This window comes from Nannobrachium achirus (genome assembly GCF_963921795.1).
Source record: "Nannobrachium achirus genome assembly, chromosome: 5".
Taxonomy (NCBI): domain Eukaryota; kingdom Metazoa; phylum Chordata; class Actinopteri; order Myctophiformes; family Myctophidae; genus Nannobrachium; species Nannobrachium achirus.
In genome coordinates, this window is record NC_137814.1 from 19,276,315 (window position 1) to 19,300,116 (window position 23,802).

Consider the following 23,802-nt stretch of genomic DNA (forward strand, 5'->3'; position numbering starts at 1 on the left):
CCTCCTTCAAAACACTGTTTTAACACAGAGTGCATTCGAATTGTCAAATGTAATTCAGTATGAATTAAGGTTGTAAGGAGAACAAGGATTAAGGTGGGAGGGGGAAAGATTGACTACATGGCCAACATCAGCATCACCGTTTCTAATGTGACATTCTGTATCAAATGATATTTTTTGGTTAAAATGATAAATTGTGAAAAAGTTAAAGCTCTATTTTCTGATTCTGATCGTTCAGCTTCAATTGTGTCTGCTCGGTTTCTTGTGACGTCACTTCCAATTTCACACTTATTTATCCTGTAGGAGTTCTCTCTCCTGAATCGACAAATTTGTTATCCTGGCCTGAAAATAAATGTTCTGTTTACTTAAGAGCTGGAGTCAGGGAAAGTCCTGTTACAGAATGAACACGTTCTATAGCAATGATTACCATCGGAATATAGAGCTATCTAGAGCTATAGTTTCTAGTACAGATTTCAACATTCTGCTGTGAAAGCAAGTGCGATTATTACCACTGGTACAATTGTTTAGGTAGAGATGTAGAGTAATTTCTTGTTAAACCATAAACCAAACCCAGATACAGGTGAACAAGGGCCAGCTTATATAAAGTATCTATGAAAAGCTGACAGCTGCTCTTAAGCAACTGGTCAGTCTATGTATAATTGTTCATTATACATTTCCAGACCAGCTCTCAGTGATACTTTAAAGATGCCGGTAGAGACCAGCGGCACTCTCTAGCCCAGGGGTCTTCAACGTTTTCAGGCCAAGGACCCCCTTAGTTGAGAGAGAGATGAAGCAGGGACCCCCACAACCTTTTCATAGATTCCATATAGTTTTCCATATCGTTTGACAGCACAATTATCTGTGTATTTTGGATTCATGTCAATTTGTGTTTTCAGATATTTAAACACTTGAACCGACAGTACTTAATAAACATGACCTTTCACTCTGTAATTTGTCTGCTCTTTGTCCCCTCTACACCAAACCTTTTTGCCAAAAATAGCAGATCTACAAGCTCACAACGCCTCGCGCTGCGAGGCGTTGTGAGCTTGTAGATCTGCTATTTTTGGCTTAAGTTCTCAGAGTAAGGACACTAGAGTTCATATAAAAGAGATTTTTTTTCCTATCACATTTGGAGGACCCTGCTCTAGCCCCAAGCACTCCCTCCCTCCCATTTGTATATACACATTATTGGTCTGTCTAGCCCTCCATATCCCCTGAGTTCTGCGATCGGACCCCTTCCCCCTTTGAAGTGTTATGTGGTCTCTGGTTTGTCTTCTAGGTTCTTGCCCTCCAAGACAAGTGTTATCTCCTTGTAGTCCAGCGTCTCGTACCTGAGCAGTGCGTCTGCCAGGTTCCGGTGTTCCTTGGAGTGTTTCTTGAGGAGCGTCTTGGCCCGCTCATACGAGTCCTGGGGGCCGGGAGAGTTGAACAACGGTTGGCGAAAAGTGCACAGTTGTGGCTGTTTTTGTTATTTCTTTCACTCAAGATGAATCGCTATTCTCACAGAGCTGATCTATGAATAGGGATGGGACTATCGTGATAAAAAACACTCACGATAATCGTATTGTGGAGATTTCATTTATAGTGATATCGTCCTCCGTCATTCACCTTTTATTTGCCGAGCTGCATAACCTTACACCCACTATAATTGGTAAAAGGTAAATATACTTACTTGATCTTTTTTCCACTCTATCAAATGTCTTTGCCAAAAAATAGCTGATCTACAAGCTCACAACGCATCGCATTGTGACGCGTTGTACTTGTGAGCTTGTAGATTTGCTATTTTTTGGGAAATGTTCCGCCCCAGGATAATGGAGTTTGATTATTGAATATCGTAAATCGCGATTTCTTTTGTCACAATAATCGTGATATGAAATGTTCATATCGTCCCATCCCTATCTATGTATAGACTCTAAAAGGGCATGAAGCTCCACAGAAGAAGCATACACAGTGTGTTTTCATGCCCTTTATCATAGAGTAGTGGAATAGACTGGCTCAGAGAGGAAGGGAATATTCATGTCTGTTGCTCTAGTGCAGGGTTCCCCAATAGGCGGCCCGCGGGCCATTTGCGGCCCGCAGGGTGCTACTGTCTGGCCCACACCAACCCCAGTAATAATGGTGGTATAAGAGCAGCAACAATACTAGTATATCGTCGTTGTCGGGTGGAAACCTTGTATCTCCAAATTTGTACGTTCTTTTGCAAATCATACAAGGCCGACGCACAAAAGTAGTGAAAACAGCAGATCTACAAGCACACAAAGCCTCGCACCGCGAGGCATTGTGTGCTTGTAGATCAGCTGTTTTCACTAGTTTAAAATCATTTTTAATATGATAAATTCAAAACGAATGGTTTTGGACATACAAGATTTTCACCTGACAACAACGAAAACTGTCGCTGGAGTAGTGGGAACACCACCGTCGCCCCCTGCAATGTTGTGGCCCTCGGCTTGGTACCCTAGACATTTCCCTTGGGGAAAACTAATTGGGGAACCCTGCTCTAGTGAAAACAATACAAATGCATGTTACACAGAGAAAAGGTGACAAAAGGGGACTCCTCACAGGTCCATTTAAAAGTACAGCACAATATTAATTTAACTTGCCTTCAGCAGCAGGCGGATTTCATGCTCCACGGCAGCTTGTGTCTCTGGACTCTGCTTGGTCACATCGCTGTAAGTCATCACACCCAACTGGGAAAGGACAAGATGAAACGTAAATTATCTGTACATGAAAACCTAAGTGAATGTGGAGAAAGTCCTACATGAGGTAATAAATGCATCCGAGACATTTCAGTTCACTGTGCATGAAACCTACCTTTTCGCACATGCCAAATCTGGTCACCATCATCCTAGCGATCTTGGTCGCGCTATCAAAGTCGCTGGATGCTCCTGGGAAGCAGAAGGAATTTACATATAATAAAAAAAATCACACCCGTGTGAAGTGGAGCTGTGTGTGTGTGTGTGTGTGTGTGTGTGTGTGTGTGTGTGTGTGTGTGTGTGTGTGTGTGTGTGTGTGTGTGTGTGTGTGTGTGTGGATCATGTGTACCGATTTTTGTGACATTTGAAGAAAATATGTAGGAAAAGGAGCAAAAAGTGTGTTTTGGAGAAAATTCAAGATGGCGGAAAATCTATCATGGCGCAAATGGGCGTGGCATCCAGGGGTAGGAATCCAGGGAAAAAATATTTTTAATTTTCCGACCTACGGTTCAAGAGTTACAGGCCAAAACGTAAAGTGGGGTGTTATGGCGCCACCATGCGGCCAAATGACACAATTATTTTTTATTTAATCCTTGAAATCATTATGAACCTCCTCTCCAAGTCTTGAAACTCTAGCCCCTATGGTTTGCGAGAGACAAATAATTGAATGTGAGTTTTTGCAATTCCCATTATAAGTCAATGGGGAAAATTAATTCACTAATAAATTAATATCAATTAAACTATAGAACCTTTCTCTTAGAAAAGTAATAGCCCACGATTCCCGAGTAAGCCGGTCGATTTGACATATGGCGCGAGTGTGTGGTGGCAAAACTGTGGGACTAGTGGCGTGCCGAAGTTTAGGAAGTTCAGGCTACATACAGACACACAGACAGACACACACACAGACACACAGACCCACACAGCCACGTATAGGGAGCCTGTGCTTCACACAGCTCCAAAAACACACCCGTGTGAAGTGGAGCTGTGTGTGTGTGTGTGTGTGTGTGTGTGTGTGTGTGTGTGTGTGTGTGTGTAGATCATGTGTACCGATTTTTGTGACATTTGAAGAAAATATGTAGGAAAAGGAGCAAAAAGTGTGTTTTGGAGAAAATTCAAGATGGCGGAAAATCTATCCTGGCGCAAATGGGCGTGGCCTATATGGGGAGATGCGTCTTGACCCAAGGAATCCAGGGAAAAAAGAATTTTAATTTTCCGATCTACGGTTCAAGAGTTACGGGGCAAAACGTAAAGTGGGCCGTTATAGCGCCACCATGAGGCCGAGTGATGTAATTATTTTTCGATTCATTCTTAAAATCATTATGAATCTCCTCTCCGAGGTTTGAAACTGTAGCTCCTATGGTTTACGAGAGAAAAATACTTGAAAGTGATTTCTTGCATTGTCCCATTATAAGTCAATGGGGACAATTAAGCGTCGTTTTTTGCCGATTACGTCGGCATGGTAAGGCGGATCGGAACGAAAGGTAATAGAACACCATTCCCGGCCGAGCCGCACATTTTGTGACAGACACACACACAGACCCACACAGCCACATATAGGGAGCTGCACACAGCTCCAAAAACATCTTGCTTGTTGTTTATTGTCTGCAAAGCTATTCTTGGATTGTTTACTTTTAAATAGCAGAACCCTCCAGACCACTTCAGTGTCTGCCAACCTATTGTCTTTTAATAATAATAAAAAAATCACACCCGTGTGAAGTGGAGCTGTGTGTGTGTGTGTGTGTGTGTGTGTGTGTGTGTGTGTGTGTGTGTGTGTGTGTGTGTGTGTGTGTGTGTGGATCATGTGTACCGATTTTTGTGACATTTGAAGAAAATATGTAGGAAAAGGAGCAAAAAGTGTGTTTTGGAGAAAATTCAAGATGGCGGAAAATCTATCATGGCGCAAATGGGCGTGGCCTATATGGGGAGATGCGTCATGACCCAAGGAATCCAGGGAAAAAATATTTTTAATTTTCCGACCTACGGTTCAAGAGTTACGGGCCAAAACGTAAAGTGGGGTGTTATGGCGCCACCATGCGGCCAAATGACACAATTATTTTTTATTTAATCCTTGAAACCATTATGAACCTCCTCTCCAAGTCTTGAAACTCTAGCCCCTATGGTTTGCGAGAGACAAATAATTGAATGTGAGTTTTTGCGATTCCCATTATAAGTCAATGGGGGAAATTAATTCACTAATAAATTAATATCAATTAAACTATTGAACCTTTCTCTTAGCAAGTTACTAGCCCACGATTCCCGAGTAAGCCGGTCGATTTGACATATGGCGCGAGTGTGTGGTGGCAAAACTGTGGGACTAGTAGCGTGCCGAAGTTTAGGAAGTTCAGGCTACATACACACAGACACACACACAGACACACAGACAGACAGACAGACACACAGACCCACACAGCCACGTATAGGGAGCCTGTGCTTCACACAGCTCCAAAAATCACACCCGTGTGAAGTGGAGCTGTGTGTGTGTGTGTGTGTGTGTGTGTGTGTGTGTGTGTGTGTGTGTGTGTGTGTGTGTGTGGATCATGTGTACCGATTTTTGTGACATTTGAAGAAAATATGTAGGAAAAGGAGCAAAAAGTGTGTTTTGGAGAAAATTCAAGATGGCGGAAAATCTATCATGGCGCAAATGGGCGTGGCCTATATGGGGAGATGCGTCTTGACCCAAGGAATCCAGGGAAAAAAGAATTTTAATTTTCCGATCTACGGTTCAAGAGTTACGGGGCAAAACGTAAAGTGGGCCGTTATAGCGCCACCATGAGGCCGAGTGATGTAATTATTTTTCAATTCATTCTTAAAATCATTATGAATCTCCTCTCCGAGGTTTGAAACTGTAGCTCCTATGGTTTACGAGAGAAAAATACTTGAAAGTGATTTCTTGCATTGTCCCATTATAAGTCAATGGGGACAATTAAGCGTCGTTTTTTGCCGATTACGTCGGCATGGTAAGGCGGATCGGAACGAAAGGTAATAGAACACCATTCCCGGCCGAGCCGCACATTTTGTGACAGACACACACACAGACCCACACAGCCACATATAGGGAGCTGCACACAGCTCCAAAAACATCTTGCTTGTTGTTTATTGTCTGCAAAGCTATTCTTGGATTGTTTACTTTTAAATAGCAGAACCCTCCAGACCACTTCAGTGTCTGCCAACCTATTGTCTTTTAATAATAATAAAAAAATCACACCCGTGTGAAGTGGAGCTGTGTGTGTGTGTGTGTGTGTGTGTGTGTGTGTGTGTGTGTGTGTGTGTGTGTGTGTGTGTGGATCATGTGTGTGTGTGTGTGTGTGGATCATGTGTACCGATTTTTGTGACATTTGAAGAAAATATGTAGGAAAAGGAGCAAAAAGTGTGTTTTGGAGAAAATTCAAGATGGCGGAAAATCTATCATGGCGCAAATGGGCGTGGCCTATATGGGGAGATGCGTCATGACCCAAGGAATCCAGGGAAAAAATATTTTTAATTTTCCGACCTACGGTTCAAGAGTTACGGGCCAAAACGTAAAGTGGGGTGTTATGGCGCCACCATGCGGCCAAATGACACAATTATTTTTTATTTAATCCTTGAAACCATTATGAACCTCCTCTCCAAGTCTTGAAACTCTAGCCCCTATGGTTTGCGAGAGACAAATAATTGAATGTGAGTTTTTGCGATTCCCATTATAAGTCAATGGGGGAAATTAATTCACTAATAAATTAATATCAATTAAACTATTGAACCTTTCTCTTAGCAAGTTACTAGCCCACGATTCCCGAGTAAGCCGGTCGATTTGACATATGGCGCGAGTGTGTGGTGGCAAAACTGTGGGACTAGTAGCGTGCCGAAGTTTAGGAAGTTCAGGCTACATACACACAGACACACACACAGACACACAGACAGACAGACAGACACACAGACCCACACAGCCACGTATAGGGAGCCTGTGCTTCACACAGCTCCAAAAATCACACCCGTGTGAAGTGGAGCTGTGTGTGTGTGTGTGTGTGTGTGTGTGTGTGTGTGTGTGTGTGTGTGTGTGTGTGTGTGTGTGTGTGTGGATCATGTGTACCGATTTTTGTGACATTTGAAGAAAATATGTAGGAAAAGGAGCAAAAAGTGTGTTTTGGAGAAAATTCAAGATGGCGGAAAATCTATCATGGCGCAAATGGGCGTGGCCTATATGGGGAGATGCGTCATGACCCAAGGAATCCAGGGAAAAAATATTTTTAATTTTCCGACCTACGGTTCAAGAGTTACAGGCCAAAACGTAAAGTGGGGTGTTATGGCGCCACCATGCGGCCAAATGACACAATTATTTTTTATTTAATCCTTGAAATCATTATGAACCTCCTCTCCAAGTCTTGAAACTCTAGCCCCTATGGTTTGCGAGAGACAAATAATTGAATGTGAGTTTTTGCAATTCCCATTATAAGTCAATGGGGAAAATTAATTCACTAATAAATTAATATCAATTAAACTATAGAACCTTTCTCTTAGAAAAGTAATAGCCCACGATTCCCGAGTAAGCCGGTCGATTTGACATATGGCGCGAGTGTGTGGTGGCAAAACTGTGGGACTAGTGGCGTGCCGAAGTTTAGGAAGTTCAGGCTACATACAGACACACAGACAGACACACACACAGACACACACACAGACACACAGACCCACACAGCCACGTATAGGGAGCCTGTGTTTCACACAGCTCCAAAAATCACACCCGTGTGAAGTGGAGCTGTGTGTGTGTGTGTGTGTGTGTGTGTGTGTGTGTGTGTGTGTGTGTGTGTGTGTAGATCATGTGTACCGATTTTTGTGACATTTGAAGAAAATATGTAGGAAAAGGAGCAAAAAGTGTGTTTTGGAGAAAATTCAAGATGGCGGAAAATCTATCCTGGCGCAAATGGGCGTGGCCTATATGTGGAGATGCGTCTTGACCCAAGGAATCCAGGGAAAAAAGAATTTTAATTTTCCGATCTACGGTTCAAGAGTTACGGGGCAAAACGTAAAGTGGGCCGTTATAGCGCCACCATGAGGCCGAGTGATGTAATTATTTTTCGATTCATTCTTAAAATCATTATGAATCTCCTCTCCGAGGTTTGAAACTGTAGCTCCTATGGTTTACGAGAGAAAAATACTTGAAAGTGATTTCTTGCATTGTCCCATTATAAGTCAATGGGGACAATTAAGCGTCGTTTTTTGCCGATTACGTCGGCATGGTAAGGCGGATCGGAACGAAAGGTAATAGAACACCATTCCCGGCCGAGCCGCACATTTTGATGTATATATTGCGCGAGTGGCGTAAATGGTGCGGCACTAGTTACGCGCCGAAGTCAGGCTACATACAGACACACAGACAGACACACTCAGACACACAGACCCACACAGCCACGTATAGGGAGCTGCACACAGCTCCAAAAACCTTTGGTCCAGATTAAATCAAGGCGCCTGGCACTGGATGTAAACTAAGGTATGACTCAGTCATTAAACCATGTTCATGCATTTTCCTCTAGAATGTTCCATGGTCTTACCGGTGGTGATGTACTCGTTTCCAAATATGATCTCCTCTGCGACGCGGCCGCCCATGCTGACGTCCATCTGGGCCAGCAGCTGAGAACGAGTCTCGCTCCAACGGTCATTCTCTGGAAGCATGGACACCTGATAGGAGAGGGAGGGGTGAGGGGCGTAGATGCCGTTACATCTTGTGTGCTAGTGACTGTAAATGAGTTTGTTTGATGAGGGCAAGGTGTTCAGAACATGACAAAACCAAGGTTCCAAAAAGTACGATTTTTATTTTCTGCTGTTGAAAAATAGAAATTAGACAAAAAATAAATAAATGAAAAACAATGCCTAAAGCAATAAAGAAATGCCTAAAGCAGGCAGTCAGTAGAAGTACAACAGTCTTCCATACTGTGTTGGGCCAGAGCTCTCTGCAGAGCATAGTGACCCCAACCTCTCTAGTGCCAGAGAAAATAAGGACTAACTTCAAATGAAGGCCAGTGAGTTTTATAGTGTGGGAGCTCCTCCCCTCGTTGGCTTAAACCAACTATCCTTGACCAATTAAGGAACTCTATAACTTCAACTTTAAACAAGTGATATACTGAGAAAACATTTCAATCAATGATAATAAACCATCACCACCATACAGGTAAGGATTCTTAGCATTTAAGTAACTTCAGTCCTAGACAATAAAAGCTTTAACCCCAATGCACACTCCCCTGCCAATTGGTACAACCCAATCACCCTGTTCCTCTCTATAAATGGAGCCTTGGACACAGGTGTAACTCTTTTGGAGGATCAGTGACCAGTAGCAAGAAGTAAGTAAGTTCTTTAGTAAAGCAGAGATTTTGAATAAATACATTTTAAACCAACCAATTTTCTGAGCGTTACTTGTCATCAACATGAATAATAATGATTATTAAGGCAGAAAGAATGAAACAAACTCTCCAAGTTATAAGGGAAAGTAAAAATTAAGGGGGAAAGTCTGTCACTTTACCACAGTGACGAGTGCAGGAATTGCAGATCTACAAGCTCAGAGTGTGTGTGTGTGTGTGTGTGTGTGTGTGTGTGTGTGTGTGTGTGTGTGTGTGTGTGTGTGTGTGCGTGCGTGCGTGCGTGCGTGCGTGCGTGCGTGCGTGCGTGCGTGCGTGCGTGCGTGCGTGCGTGCGTGCGTGCGTGCGTGCATTAGACTTTGGTCTCATGCATACCACACTGGGTGTCATTGGAAATAAAAAGGTTGAGAACTGCCTTACGTGTCCCAGACTGGCTCCCCTGGGCATGATGGTGGCCTTGTTGATGGGCATGGCGTCTTTGGTATAGTAGGCAACGATGGCGTGGCCCGACTCATGAAACGCCGTTATTTGCTTGTTCTTCTCGTCTATCTCAGCGCTCCTCCTCTCAGGGCCTGAAATGAACAGTGAAGAAAAGAGGGCAATGGTAAGAACGTGGGCGGAAGTAATTAAACAAAACACTACACTGTACTACATATACTGTACGTAATTAAGGACCTCCATGACTTTTATGCATTTAACGACAAGCAAAACAAATAGCACAAGCTCACAATGCTTTACAATGTTCACAATGCCAACCGCTGTGATCTTATAGATATGCCATTTGTCGTACAATGAAGCATATGTAGTAAATGTTCATACTGATATTAACCACATACTGTAACCCTGGCTTCCCTACTCTGAGGAAATTGACAAAACATTTCAATAATTTAATTTACATTTTAGAAATCTGCAACATCTCAAAATGTGTCATTATGCTACACATTGTGTTGTCTATTTTCAATACAACGTACAGTATACAGGAATTAAATGTAAACTTCAGTCACACTAACGGAGAAGAGAGCGAGATAAATGAAAGTCTGAAAAACAGAAACGGAGAACTCTTTCTCGATCCAAAGTCAGAGGAAGAGAGAGACAGATATAATGACTAACTGAGTGAGAGGTACTGTAACTAATGACGCTCATAATGAAGTCATTACAAAGTATGTTACTGTAGGCGAGTCCCTGTCCTACCAGCTATGCCTCCTTAATGCTCACCCATGAGTATCTTGTCCTTGGCGAACTCCAGTTCCTTCAAGGTGACCATGTCTTTGCCGTCTACTGCTGCCTTCAGGGCAGCCTGGTTCACCAGGTTCTCAAGGTCCGCGCCAGAGAAACCCACCGTGCCCCGAGCGATAATATTGGCCTCGATGGCTGCAGCCAGGGATCGCAGTCCAGGTAAAAAGAAAAAAACGTGCTGAGGTCATTCAAAGCCTGGGAGAACATGCAGCTATGATATTCTAATGGTATCATTTGTAGAGGGGAAAAAAGGTAGTCAAGCTAATAGAATGTCTTGGTGACATCTGGTGCGATTTGATGTGTGCAAAGATTATAGGGAAATATAGCTGTTGAATGTGAAAACATGTTGATTGTGAATACGTTCAACACTCATCCACTCAAAAAATAATAATTCATAATAATTGTGTTGTCCTGGACCATGTGTGATCATAATATGAGCCTGAAGCCAATCTCATTAAAACGGCACAGTTCTTGTCAAGTAGAAACCCACCTGAACCAGGCTCTTTCATTTTAGGTTCTAAAAAAAAAAGAATACTAGATTTGGCAAGCTAAATATATGCATTAAAACATGATATAATTACTTACTATACACAAGACTAGAATGCAACTTCCGTTGAGGTTTTCGTCATACCTGGGTCTACTTTGATCTTTTTAAGGTACCAGTTGAGGATCTCAGTACGTCCCTTCACGTCTGGTTTGGGGACAGTCACCTGCATGTCAAAACGTCCTGGACGAATCAGAGCACTGTAGAGAAGGGGATATTGCATCAGTTCAATTGTAACACCCCAGTTCTTATGGTGTGTTCACAGTGAACGTAAAGCTAAATGTTCTCACAGCACTATCGCACGGGCGGCGACGTGAAGGACCAAGTTTGCTCTATAGCCTATGTAAACTGTCTTGAAATAACTCGTTATGATTTGACACTATGAATTGAATCTCCATACTGTATATGGGCATACAAGGGACAAGGACGGAATGTGATGTCACAAAAATGTGAACCCATTTTCACCCAGTGCCAATTGCCTATGTAATCCTGGGCTCTGCTCTCCCTCTGCCGTGCCTGGGGAGACAACGGACTGACCTCATGCTTCCTTCAATGCATGAGTAGTCCAAGTTGTTTCTTTTCACCTGACAGGGGGGATTTCCCCAGGATGGACGTAGCGCGTGGAAGGAACACGTTATTCAAACCAGTTCCTTTCCCCTCCATCAAGGGCCCCAGCTGGCCAGGGGGAGGCATTATTGAGACCAGGATTACGGCATGTTTTTGTGAGGGTATCAACCCTAGGAGACACAGGGAGAACATGCAAACTCCATACAGAAAGGCCCTATCGCCGACCCCACCTAGGGTGTGGGCACTGATGATGCGGAGGGAGAAACACACCCCCAGCACCCACAGCGTCCCCCGGCGGGAATCGAACCCAGGACCTTCTAGCTGTGAGGCGAAGCGCTAACCACTGCGCCACCGTGCCCCCTACACACAATTCATCTTTTACCATGCAATGTGTTGCTATTTGAGTGCTAGCAGATAGTCCCGAGAGATTCTATTTAAGCAGCCATAGTGCAGCCTATTCTTTGGTATGACTGGTCAGCTGCCGTGGCACAGGTCGTCAACCTTGACATTTATCAGGTGACATTGTAAACTCTGACATTTGCCGCAGCAGTAGCAAGAGTAGCAATTGGTAGTGACAACTGACAACATACTTATCCAGAGCCTCTGGGAAGTTTGTGGCTCCGATGATGATGACACCTTCGTTTGGCTTGAACCTATGAGACATTTGAAAAACATTAGTGTATAGAAGTGAAATATTGCATTTGCAGTACAGGATTTTCTCTACTCATTCTCTGTTAATCTGTTAAGCAACAAGAACAGCTCATACACCATTCCGTGAACAATGCCTTTCATATGACCCTGCGTTTAAATGCTTATCACTTCTCTTTAATTGTGTTTATTTAGGAGGGACAGTCACAGAACATATTTATGGACACAGCAACAGCAATACATACAGCAGAGTTGTAGTTTTGCTGTGTGAAATTGCTCCTTGATTGCTACACCAATAAGCAATTGTTCCCTTTCATGAGTGTGAATGCAGGAGTCCTCCACCCTGTAGGGATGTTAATCGACGCATTATTGGCGAATCGACGCGTCACGGCCGAAAATCGACGCGTCGATCGACTTTTTTCACTTTTTTTTTCGCTAAGCAGCAGCTGAGAGGAGAGCAGCACAACGGGCTGTTGTGCTGCGTTGTCAACGGCGCATTACTTTAAACAACACAACGTATGCTGCACCCATCAGAACTTGCATCAAAGCCCTAATAATAATGATAATACATAATTGCTATTCCTTGTTAGCATGGAGTCTGTTCTCTAGAGACTAGAAGCGGAGTGACAATAAGTCCATGGAACGTGCGGGAGCGCTGACCGCTCGCTCTCATATATCCCCGGTGTCGCATTAACGTTAAAGAGTAGTGTGGTTTGTGATCATCGCACACAACGGCGACGCTGCCATTAACAAGCGAGCTTTCGTGTCAAGCGTGCATGCAGAGGCAGGAGGTAAACAAAAGCATCCAGTCCATAGAGTCAGGCAAGTCAGCGCGCACTGCTATGACGCGCCCGGTCCAGCAGTGTTTCTCAACCAGTAGTCCGCGGACCTGACTAGCGCCGCATGCATGCGAATGCACAACACATGCAGGCATGCACTCGTCTCCGACACAGACACACACACACACACACACACACACACACACACACACACACGGTCCTCTCACATATGGAAAACATTAACGCTTATAACGTTTTTGAACGATTAAAACCTTTTTTGGGGGAAAAACTTTTGAAAAATAAAAAAATATATATATTTTTTCGACTTTTCGACTCGTACTTTTTGAGTCGCGGTGAGCGTGAGTCGATCGACGCGTCGATTTCCGATTTTTTTTCACATCCCTAGGTACAATATGATCCAACATGAAGACATACCCGTCCATCTCTGCTAGTAGCTGGTTGATAGTCTGCCTGGAGTAAGGGTGCATGGGAGACTCAATCCTCTTCCCACCCACGCTGTCCAGCTCGTCAATGAAGATCACACAGGGAGCGTTGGCTTTGGCCTCCCCTGAAAAGACAGCCCATGAAGCAAAGTCAAATGTTGATGTTCAAACAAATGTTGAGATCGCCATAATTCCTATATAATCCCTAAGTGGGCAAAGGAAAATAATAGAAAATGAAAGAATAGAAGTCACTGGCAAGAAAATAAAAACAGGAAAGAAAATGACACTTATACCATATCATGATATAATAATATAAAATAATCCACATCTAGTCTCATAATGTGACAGTGATACTGATATAAAACTGACATATTTCCCAGCCCTATTTCACACTACTGTTACTAATGAATCTCCTTTTGTCCCAATGAACATTGGAGGACAAAAAAAGATACTTTTTTGTAACCAAGGAAAGGAAAGAAACAAATGCCATGGGGAACACTCACTGAAGAGATTCCTGATGCGGCTGGCCCCCACGCCGACAAACATCTCGTCGAATTCAGAGCCGGAGGCGTAGTAGAAAGGCACATCTGCTTCTCCTGCCACGGCTCTGGCGAGCAGCGTCTTACCGGTACCTGGGGGGCCTACCAGCAGCACCCCTGGAAGGGGGGAATGGAGAGGAGAAATTATCTTAGAGGTACTGTACTAGCTCTCATTAGCGACCTTAAGCAACGCTTAAGGCTGGGGCGACGGCAGATAAACCTGCCGTCGCCCCAGCCGTCTCTACTACGGCAGAAGGTCCCTTCCCATGTAGCGCCTACTCCGTCTGCTGCGTCTACGTGTCGCCATGGGAACCAAAGCGTTCAGTGAAAGGGGTGGGAACCCGTCACCGCCGAGGCTTTGCTTAACCATTTTGATCGCTACGGCGATTACTTCATAGCAGCCGTAGTCCGCCTGGCATTGCCGTCCTGAAAACCATCTAGCTTAAACTCGCTATTGACTAAAGTAGACCAGAACATGGGCCAGCAGTGGCTCACGAGGTAGTGCCGCTTGGGAAATGGAAGGTTCCCGGTTCGATCCCTGGTTCCCCCTGAGTTAGTGTCAATATGTCCTTGAGCAAGAAGCTGAACCATTAACATTTTTGAACACATCTGTGTATACATTCTTAGGTGATTTTAGTAAGGAGGATTCTATGTTTTGGCATTCTGAATTTTAGTACGTCAGAGTTTTCCTATTACCTGGCCATGTTCAAGTAAATATTACAGTTAAATAATACTTTAATTTATTTATTTTATTCCAACAGCACAGACTAAGATATGGGCACCAAGGAGCTGTACCTTTAGGCAGCTTTCCTCCAAGGACAGTGAACTTTTGTGGGTTCTTGAGGAACTCCACAACCTCCTGCAGCTCATTCTTGGCCTCTTCCACCCCTTTGACGTGTTCAAACGTCACATTCTTCATCTGGACGGGGTCCACCGCCGAGTCCAGTCCTGGTGTGGTTCGGAATCGCACTGTGCAGCATGGTTAGATTAAAGTTCGAAATCACACCGCATGGCACAGTTAATGAACTCAACATGCACATACATACATTACAACTCATAACCTGTGGGTTACTGACAAATCCACAACCAAGTACAGGAGTTAATATACTAATTAGCAAAAGTCAGGATTGTTTTTAAGCCTTCAGCAATACACTCGGGATGGCTTTGCTATAAGTAGCTTGGCTTTATATTCTGTCAACAATCCATGTTAATTTCACAGGGTTAAGCAGGCAACAGCTAAGAAGTCTCTGTTTTCCCAGGTCTACTGTACAAGCATGTGTGGTGTGAGTAGGGGTTATGACATGAAATCAATAAACGGTGTCAAATAGGAAAAGGAGCCTTTACCCGATAGAAAGGGTGTCTTGGAGATTCCATAGATTCCGAGCAACAGCAACACCAGCAAGATGATGCGTGTCCTCCTCAGAGAATCTACACAGTGGGATAGAAGGGACACATTAGACTTTATGGGAAAATGAATTACTTCAGCCCTATATACTTTGTTTACCGGAGTCTGCCAGGGGTATATACTAGGCCCCTCCTTTTCCCTCTCCACCAAATAGCTTTGCCAAAATCTACAAGCTCACAAAGGAGCTTGTAGATCTGCCCACCCACAACCACCCAAATCTCCCGGTATACATGCTTTCTGTTGTGAGTTGTTGTAGCCACATGATACATTGTACATAATAAAATTGCCTCCGACTGTATATTCAGTGATAAACAGACATATAACCAGACGTAACACAATAGTCTTGCAGAGGTCTACATCTCAAAGGCCATCACCATACCTTGGGTGCGTTGGGTTAGGGACTGGGCTTTCAAGAAGCCCTCAGCAAAGCCGCTTTTGAACGCATCCTGGTGCCCCTCTGGTATGTTCTTGTTTTTCAGCAACTTGTCCAGAGGCTCCACGTCCATGCCCTTGTCACGTGACAGGAACCCCTGAGGAACAAGACCTGATGGCTTACAAATACAGCCTGTGCGAGCCTTTTTGACTAATGAGCCCAGGGACATTTGTAAAAGTAATAAGAATGTTAAAGCTATACTGTGTAAGTTGCTCAACTAGTGGTCAGTAGCAGTAGAGCAAACCGCGGTCGCGTCTGCTTTTTTCGGCCGTTTTTCGCCGCGGACCGGGCATTCAGACCACCGCGTCCGCCTTGCCTCGCCGAGACCTATCCATAGAGGTCTTTCGTGTCCCTCTACGAGCCTCGGTTGGGGAGTTACATGCTAGACTCCTAGCCCAGTGTAAACACTGCAGTGTACTTCCTGAAGAGCTCAGCAGTGTATGATCTGGGCTTTGATTGGCCGGTAGGGAGACACGTGTACAGAATGATGCATATGACGTAATTTTGCCGGGAAAAACAGCCCCGGTCACGGCCACCAGGGCTCAGTAGAACACATATAAAGAAAAGGCTTTGGGAGCTGAAATTAACAGAGTGGGGGTTCTAAAACTTTAGCGATTTAATAGTTAGGACAATTTTAAGATATGTTTTATAAAAAAAGTTACATAGTATAACTTTAAGTGGCCAACATTTAAAAATTGTCAAGAACAGATAATTGGGGCGCCTGGTGGCCTAGTGGACCAGGCGCATACCATAGCATTGCCATTTCGGCATCAATGCCTGTCGGCGTCGCCGGTTCGATTCCCGATCCGGGCGACCTTTGCCGCGTGTCACTCCCTCTCTCTCCACCATTTCCTGTCAGTCTACTGTCCTATCCAATAAAGGCAAAAAGCCCAAAAACAAATCTTTAATAATAAAATTAAAAAAAAAGAACAGATAATTGGATGAATCATGTTAATTATTTGCTAATAACTTTCTACCAGATTTATCGACATGGACCTTCATGCTGCAACATAGCAGTGGCAACATCATCTGCAAAAGGTTTACCTTCATGAAAAATGGTGTAAAGCTGTCCGGTTCCGCGGGGCGTTCAAAGCCTGACTGAAGTCTTCTTTTAGTCCTCAGAGTTTTGAATCCTCTGGTCTGAATCAACACTTGAGGTGCACAGTGAGTTAAACACAAAACATTAAACCAATAAACAAAACAATTTCTTACAGCATATCACCACATGTCTGAATTTGAATTAATCTTATAAATCATTGCAGTTTAATGATGTAGCTGTGGTACAGTAGGAAAACTCAATGTGTAATAATGTGTAATTATGCTCAACATTTGATATCCTTCCAGTAGTGCTGTATCCAGGGATTTACATTATATATCAATACATTTCTAAAGACAGATAATGATTTTAGACCTTTATTTATTAATAACACCACTAAATTTGTAAGTGTAACATTACTTGGTAAATACTGGAGGTCTGTGGAGATGGACTGAAGAGGTGAGGGGCTCTTCCTACAGAAACCATGGGACATCGGGCCACTGGAGAACCCTGAGATGAGAGAAAACAGATTAAAGCCTAATTTATACACTGTAGAAGGACGTGTTATTTGCAAAAAAGTACAGATTCTACCCTCGCATGAAGAATTATAAATGACATACACAGAAACAGACAGTCACAATTACGATTTACAATTTAGGCATTTAGATCCAGAGCGACATACAATAAGCAAGGTAAGGCTAGGGCTCCACCAAAATGACGGCGTCGTGCCGGCGTCGGACGGCGTCAAAAAATGAACCGGGGCGAATTTGAGCGTCCAACGCGGACGTTGACGTCGGCAGTGGAGCACCCTTCATTGATTAAAACGGGAGCGTTCCCAACGTTGACGTTGACGCGACGCTCGACGCGCCCGGTGGAGCCGGGGGGTAATACATCAACATCAGTACAATATCAATCTAGACCAGGGGTCTTCAACGTTTTCAGGCCAAGGACCCCTTAGTTGAGAGAGAGATGAAGCAGGGACCCCCACAAACTTTTCATAGATTCCATATAGTTTTGTCGTTTGACAGCACGATCATCAGTGTATTTTGGATTCATGTCGATTTGCGATTTCAGATATTTAATATTGAATCGTCAACACTTAATAATCTTCACCTTTCACTCTGTACTTAGTCTGCTCTTTTTTCCCTCTACACCAAAGCTCTTTGCCAAAAATAGCCGATCTACAAGCTCACAACGCCTCGCAGCGCGAGGCGATCTTGCAGATCTGCAATTTTTGGCTAAAGTTCTCAGAATATGGACACCAGGGTTCAAGTGGTTAATATAAAAAAGAAAAAAAGTTTCTATCACACAAGGATTTGGAGGACCCCCTGTAGTAACTCTGGGGACCCCCTAGGGGTCCCGGACCCCTTGTTGAAGACCCCTGATCTAGACCAAAATAACGTGGTTTGACGGAGCACCTAGTCAGTAAAAAATCACACCCGTGTGAACTGAGCGGTGGTTTCCCCCGCCCCCCCCCCCCCCCCCCCCTCCCCCCTGTGTGTGTGTGTGTGTGTGTGTGTGTGTGTGTGTGCGTGTGTGTGTGTGTGTGTGTGTGTGTGTGCCTGGTCTGGCCTGGCCTGAACAACAGCGCCCCTCCCTTAACATGTGTGGTCAGAAAAGGTTACTGCAGGCTACAGACAGACAGACAGACAGACACGCAGACAGACAGACAGACCCACACACACGGCCACGTATAGGAGCGTTGTGACCACCGCACAAAAAAAGCTTTATATAAAAAACCTAGGAAAAAAGAATGCTACGTAGCTTTCATGTATGGTCATTGGGGGGTAGATGAGCAACAGGAAGTGCTATGGACCTAGGTAGAGACTGAAGAGATGAGTCTTCAGGCCACGGCGGAAGTCTGTTGTTCTTAGTGCAACAGGGAGTATATTCCACAGTTTGAGGGCCAGCAGGGCAAATTGTCTAGGACAATGGCAAAGCTATGGTCTGAAACATGGATGAGCAAGGGGTAATGAACAGCGATAATGCCATTATTGACAAATAAATGGTGATTAAGACCCCTCTACAGGATAACTGGAACACTCGCCCCAAAACACAAACGCCCTCATTTTTTCAAACGCCCTCATTTTTTCTAAGCATCGTTTTACTGAGGTTAAGTTTAGGAATATGGTTAGGTGTAGGCATAGTTGTATTAACTCATTTGTAGCCAATCCTGAGAATACTCATGAAAAATACTCGAGTATTTAGAGTGCCGATCCCGAGTATACTCGCGAAAAGTACTGTATATGGAGTAACACCGGTTCTCCTACCCTGTAGCCGGGCGGAAGGTCCTGGCACGATCGGCCTCGCCGATTCATCATCATCACGGATCCACGTGCACAAAATAGTAATCCCATAACATGGAGGCCGACGGGGAATCGCATCTTTAATGTCCATTATCTCCAAACAACACTTTTAAAGCCAAGGATGGCATTAGATTCTCGCTAATAAAACACATGTTGAAAAGCAGCGATCCGCCATTACACAACCGCATGTTGATGACGATCGCTTCCGGTGAATGACGTCATGACGTCAAACCGGAAGTGTTTACGCAATGGACTTCTGGCCTTCAAAATAAGACAATGGAGCGTATAGGAGCCTGCGGGCGGCACGCTGGACATTTAACCCGTTCATGTCTGGAGCACTAAATGGGTTAAGTTAGAAATACTACGTTTTAACAGTGGGCAACCCAGCCGGCGACTCTGGGCGATGTCGTCCAAAAGATAAATTATTTCCATGTTTTTGGGCGACGTCACCTCATCGCCTGCTATGACCAGTAGCTCGACAAATAACGCACTTCCGTAAAATACGGCAGACTGTCCCCCGCTGTTAAAATGCACCGTAAGGTTAGGTTTAGGCATAGTTTTACTGAGGTTACGTTTAGGAATACCTGGAGGGGAGTGTTCCGAGGTCGTCTGATATAACCCGGGGCGAGCGTGTTTTGTAGCGAACATTCTAGTATTCCTCTAACAGTACATCACCCTCTTGGGCCAACTATCCATTTCCGTGCGGTCTCACCATGCTTGTTGTAGAAGAAGGAGTTTGAGGAGAGGTGGGAGGTCCTCCACGCCGTGTGGCTGCTGCTGGGGTTGGACAAGAGTGACGCCTCCTGTTGGCTGAGGCGAGGAAACATATTCTTCACCATCTCATCCAGCTGACGCACTCCAATCTCGGAGATGCCCAGCTCCCGCAGGTTCAATGTGGGCTACACAACATACACCAACAAAAAGTTTTAATTTCTGTTTGCCTTTTAGGATTCGTAATCAAACAATGCGCAGGTCAGATGTGACAAATACATTAAATATACAAAGAAACCAATGACTTATTTAAAGATTATTTTTTTGGGGGGGGGGGCTTTTTTTATGCCTTTGACAGGACAGCAGACCGACAGGAAACAGGGAGAGAGACGGGGAATGACATGTGGCAAAGGTCGCCCGGATCAGGAATCGAACCGGCGACGCCAGCAGGCATCATAGCCTAGTATGTGGTATGCGCCTTGACCACTAGGCCAGCGGGCGCCCCCAATTACTTATTTAATACTAAAAAGAAAAAGAAAATGGGGGGGGGGATGTTCAACATGGAAGCGATTACCATGCAAAGTAATTGTGATTATCTCAAATATTTGCAATTAGATGTTTAAGTAACAGGCCTACGCACAAACACACACATGAACATTCAAACTGATCGTTATTACAGAGTTTGCTGACAAGCAACAATTTGATTCTGTTCCATTGCACGTTAAATCCTATACACCAGTTTGTGATGTGTGTGCATTAGGGTTGGGGGCGGTAACCGCCGTACCGCCGTATCGCGGTAAACCGAGGCCTACCGCGGTGTCATGGTCCTTACCGCGGTCAAAAAAGACAAAAATAGTATATTTTTTTATTGAAAACAAGCGAGTTTTAAAACAGGGGAGAAGCGAGGACCGCATGCGCTCCATGCCGGTCTGCTCTGGGCCGTATACCACAGTTTGGAAGCCACATACAGTGAACGTCACTCGTGACTGTCCGAGTGGCCACTGGCTGCTGCCCTGCAGCAGCAGCGTCGTAGGGGAGTACGGAACAGAGTAAACTTTCTCTGTAATCCACGACACAAGTATGTTAATACATACCTTGTGTTGTGGCTGTTTCTTTTTTTATTCATACGGATTACGAGCGGAGCGCGGGCCGCGTGGACTAAAACCGAAAATGAAACTATTTTACTTTTTCAACCGCGACGCGCGATGAGCCCCGTCGGCGATTTTATAACCTTTTCTGTCAAGTCTTGTAACTAAAACCTGTATCAGCACTCAATCACTGCGTTTTGAGACGTGAGTTTACCATAGAGTTATGGAGTTTACAGAATCACTGTAGCCTACACGATCCTGACTACCCGTCTCTCTCTTCTGGTTTGTTCACACACAGTAGCGTCAGTTCAGAAAAAGCTAAGGTATGGCAACATGACTGGTGTTGCCATACCTTAGCAACAGGCATGATATATTTATTTTAAGAAGTACATATAATATATAATTATATATATACCTATAATATAATTATAATACCTTGTTAAAGTGACCATTTTGTTACATTTTGCATTTGTAGTTATTTTACTGTAATTTACCAACATAATAACCAGTACAGATAGACAAAGAGAAGAGACATTTATGGATTTACATTTAGAACTAACTTTTATCTTCCCCCCCCTGGACCCAGGGTAAGGCAGCTGCATATCCCTGCCATACCCAATTGACGCCCCTGTTCACACGCAGCTGTGTGAAAAGTACGGAGCCTATGTTACTATGGTAACCCGACAGGGCACAGATCTAAAACACGTCGCATCCGCGACGCGTTCTGAGCTTGTAGATCTGCTCCTTTTAAAGCCAGACCCGCTGTGCTGTACGGAGAAGTATAACTCGGGCAGTCAGGCTGTGGGGAGGCGACTTTTGGGAAGATGATTGCAATATTTTGGCTTATCGCCGAACCTTAATTAATAGATACGGGGGTGCGGTAATTACCGCAGTACCGGCGGTAAATGGGAAGACGGTAATCGCGGTAACAAAATGTCGATACCGCCCCAGGCCTAGTGTGCATGTGACATGTGCATGTGATGTGTGTACCTCTATGCTTTGTAGTTCTGACTCCAGGGAATGTTGCTTGTGCTTGCATGGTTTGGCGCAGGGGGCGGGGCTGCTACTGTTGGTTCCCACTGAGCTCTTGAGGGAATGCAGGATGTTGATGAAGTGGCTTAGAGGGACAGTCACCTGTGTGTACACAACATAGGCAATTCAGTTAAGTACCAGCAACCAAGCATCGCACATACAGTACAACAGACTGCATGCCTATTCTATCTAGATACGTAGAATAATCACATTCTTTCAAAAGTCAAGGTCTTAAGGTCAACGTAAAGACTAAAGAGTAATATCTAATAGGTAATTAAACCATAAATGTATATGCAATGTCTTCATGTTGAGATGAAGATAGCCTTGGATCAAGACTATCATAGATGTATTTGATCGAATTTTATATTAGCATATCATAGATATCCATATCCATTATCCATGTTGATACATGCATATCAATATGCAAATATTTGCATATATTCAAATATCAAAATCGATCACAAAAGCATCTATGATAGTCTTGATCTAGCCTTGGATCAAGACTAGAATATCGATGTTTTCATCGATTTTGACATTTCCATGAAAGTAAAAGTCATACTCCATCAAATACAGGATCATAAAGAATTTAGCCTCATCTTTATCTTTTAGCATCAGAAGACAAGTTCAGGTCAGTGGGTGGTGCTGGGTGGGTAGCTGAGGCAAGTGTTATATAATAAATGTCAAGCTTCGCCAGGTCCATATAGCAACTTTATTTAAAGTGGTGGCTGAATGAAGAAGACATGATGTGATGAGCAGAGAGAGGATGACGATGGAATGGATCAACGATCGGTCATGAAGCTGCCAACTCCAACTGACGCAGTTTTAAGTTCTGTTCAAGAATGCAACAGTATATAGGCGCTTATAAGCTAACGAGTTAGCACTGCAGGCCGCTCAGTGTTTAATATGAACAGGAAAGTCGGCAGCCACACTGGTGACAAGGTCTTCTGACATGACTTTGAATTCATTTACAAAACCCCACGGTCTCTTCTCAAGTCAAGAACAACCAGGGAAGAAGGTCAGAAGAACAGCTTGAAAACAAACAAGCTAAGCGTTAGCCATGCCGAAACAAAACTATATCACTTTGTTTCTTACCTGTGGCTGGACCGCCGTTGAAAGGGAAAACATGTTTTATTTGTCAGTGACTAGACTGCTGTCAGCTTTAATGTGCATTAATGTGACAACAAGACACGCGTTGGTTCACCATCCACTACCTACACTAGTTAATATTGAATGTGTTGTTGACAGCTAGTAAACTGACCACCACTGTCAAGTGATCCACTGGCAAAACACGGCTCACTTTCGGTTGTTGTGGACTTCAAAATAAAACCGACGTCCGGCTTTCCAAAAGGGTTCATTGTGATCAATTCACTCTTCAGATTGCTGATCCGGTCGGGATCTTGAGCGCATACGGAAACGGTTCTTGCATGTATATGGTCGCGCAAATTACCGGATACAACAGGCGGGCTCTAGACCGGATTAGAATGGTTAATTTGGAATAGAATTTTACCTGTTTTTTGATTTATTGAAGAATTTATTAGAAGTTTGCAATAGAAAAAAGTACAGTTTCATGACAGTACAAATCACTGGTACAAGGTCAACTAAAAGGAGATCCTAGAAAGCCGAGGCTTATATTTCCACAGGAACCACACTTTAAGTATCTCATAACATTGAAATTGATTGATTGATTGAAGAATTTATTAGAAGTTTGCAATAGAAAAAAGTACAGTTTCATGACAGTACAAATCACTGGTACAAGGTCAACTAAAAGGAGATCCTAGAAAGCCGAGGCTTATTTCCACAGGAACCACACTTTAAGTGTCTCATATAACATTGAAAGACAGACGGATAGAACATAGTACTTTATCTAGGATAATATCAGTTTCAAAAGCATAATATCAAATACAAAGGCAGAAAAAAAAGAAAAGGGGGGGGGAGCATGGGGGCTTAGTCTATTTACAAGTCACGGGTAGCAGCTGTCTGAAGGTGACTTTTCATACCAATTTTGAAAGAGGCTAGGGATTT

The 23,802-nt window shown here is 43.9% G+C and overlaps 1 protein-coding gene across 1 annotated transcript; it reads right to left on the bottom strand.

The window, feature by feature from the left end:
* Positions 1 to 1,185: 1,185 nt before the first annotated feature.
* On the bottom strand, positions 1,186 to 23,030 carry LOC308285963 (ATP-dependent zinc metalloprotease YME1L1-like). Its single transcript, XM_080726912.1, has 18 exons — positions 22,873 to 23,030; positions 21,739 to 21,882; positions 19,662 to 19,848; positions 17,064 to 17,153; positions 16,652 to 16,758; positions 15,554 to 15,704; positions 15,114 to 15,197; positions 14,565 to 14,738; positions 13,734 to 13,886; positions 13,223 to 13,355; positions 11,951 to 12,013; positions 10,881 to 10,993; positions 10,229 to 10,384; positions 9,434 to 9,585; positions 8,213 to 8,339; positions 2,809 to 2,882; positions 2,598 to 2,684; positions 1,186 to 1,405 (listed from the first exon to the last, which is right to left on the bottom strand). The coding sequence occupies exons 1-18, from the start codon at positions 22,903 to 22,905 to the stop codon at positions 1,250 to 1,252; spliced, it is 2,184 nt and encodes a 727-aa protein (XP_080583038.1). The 5' UTR covers positions 22,906 to 23,030; the 3' UTR covers positions 1,186 to 1,249.
* Positions 23,031 to 23,802: the final 772 nt, after the last annotated feature.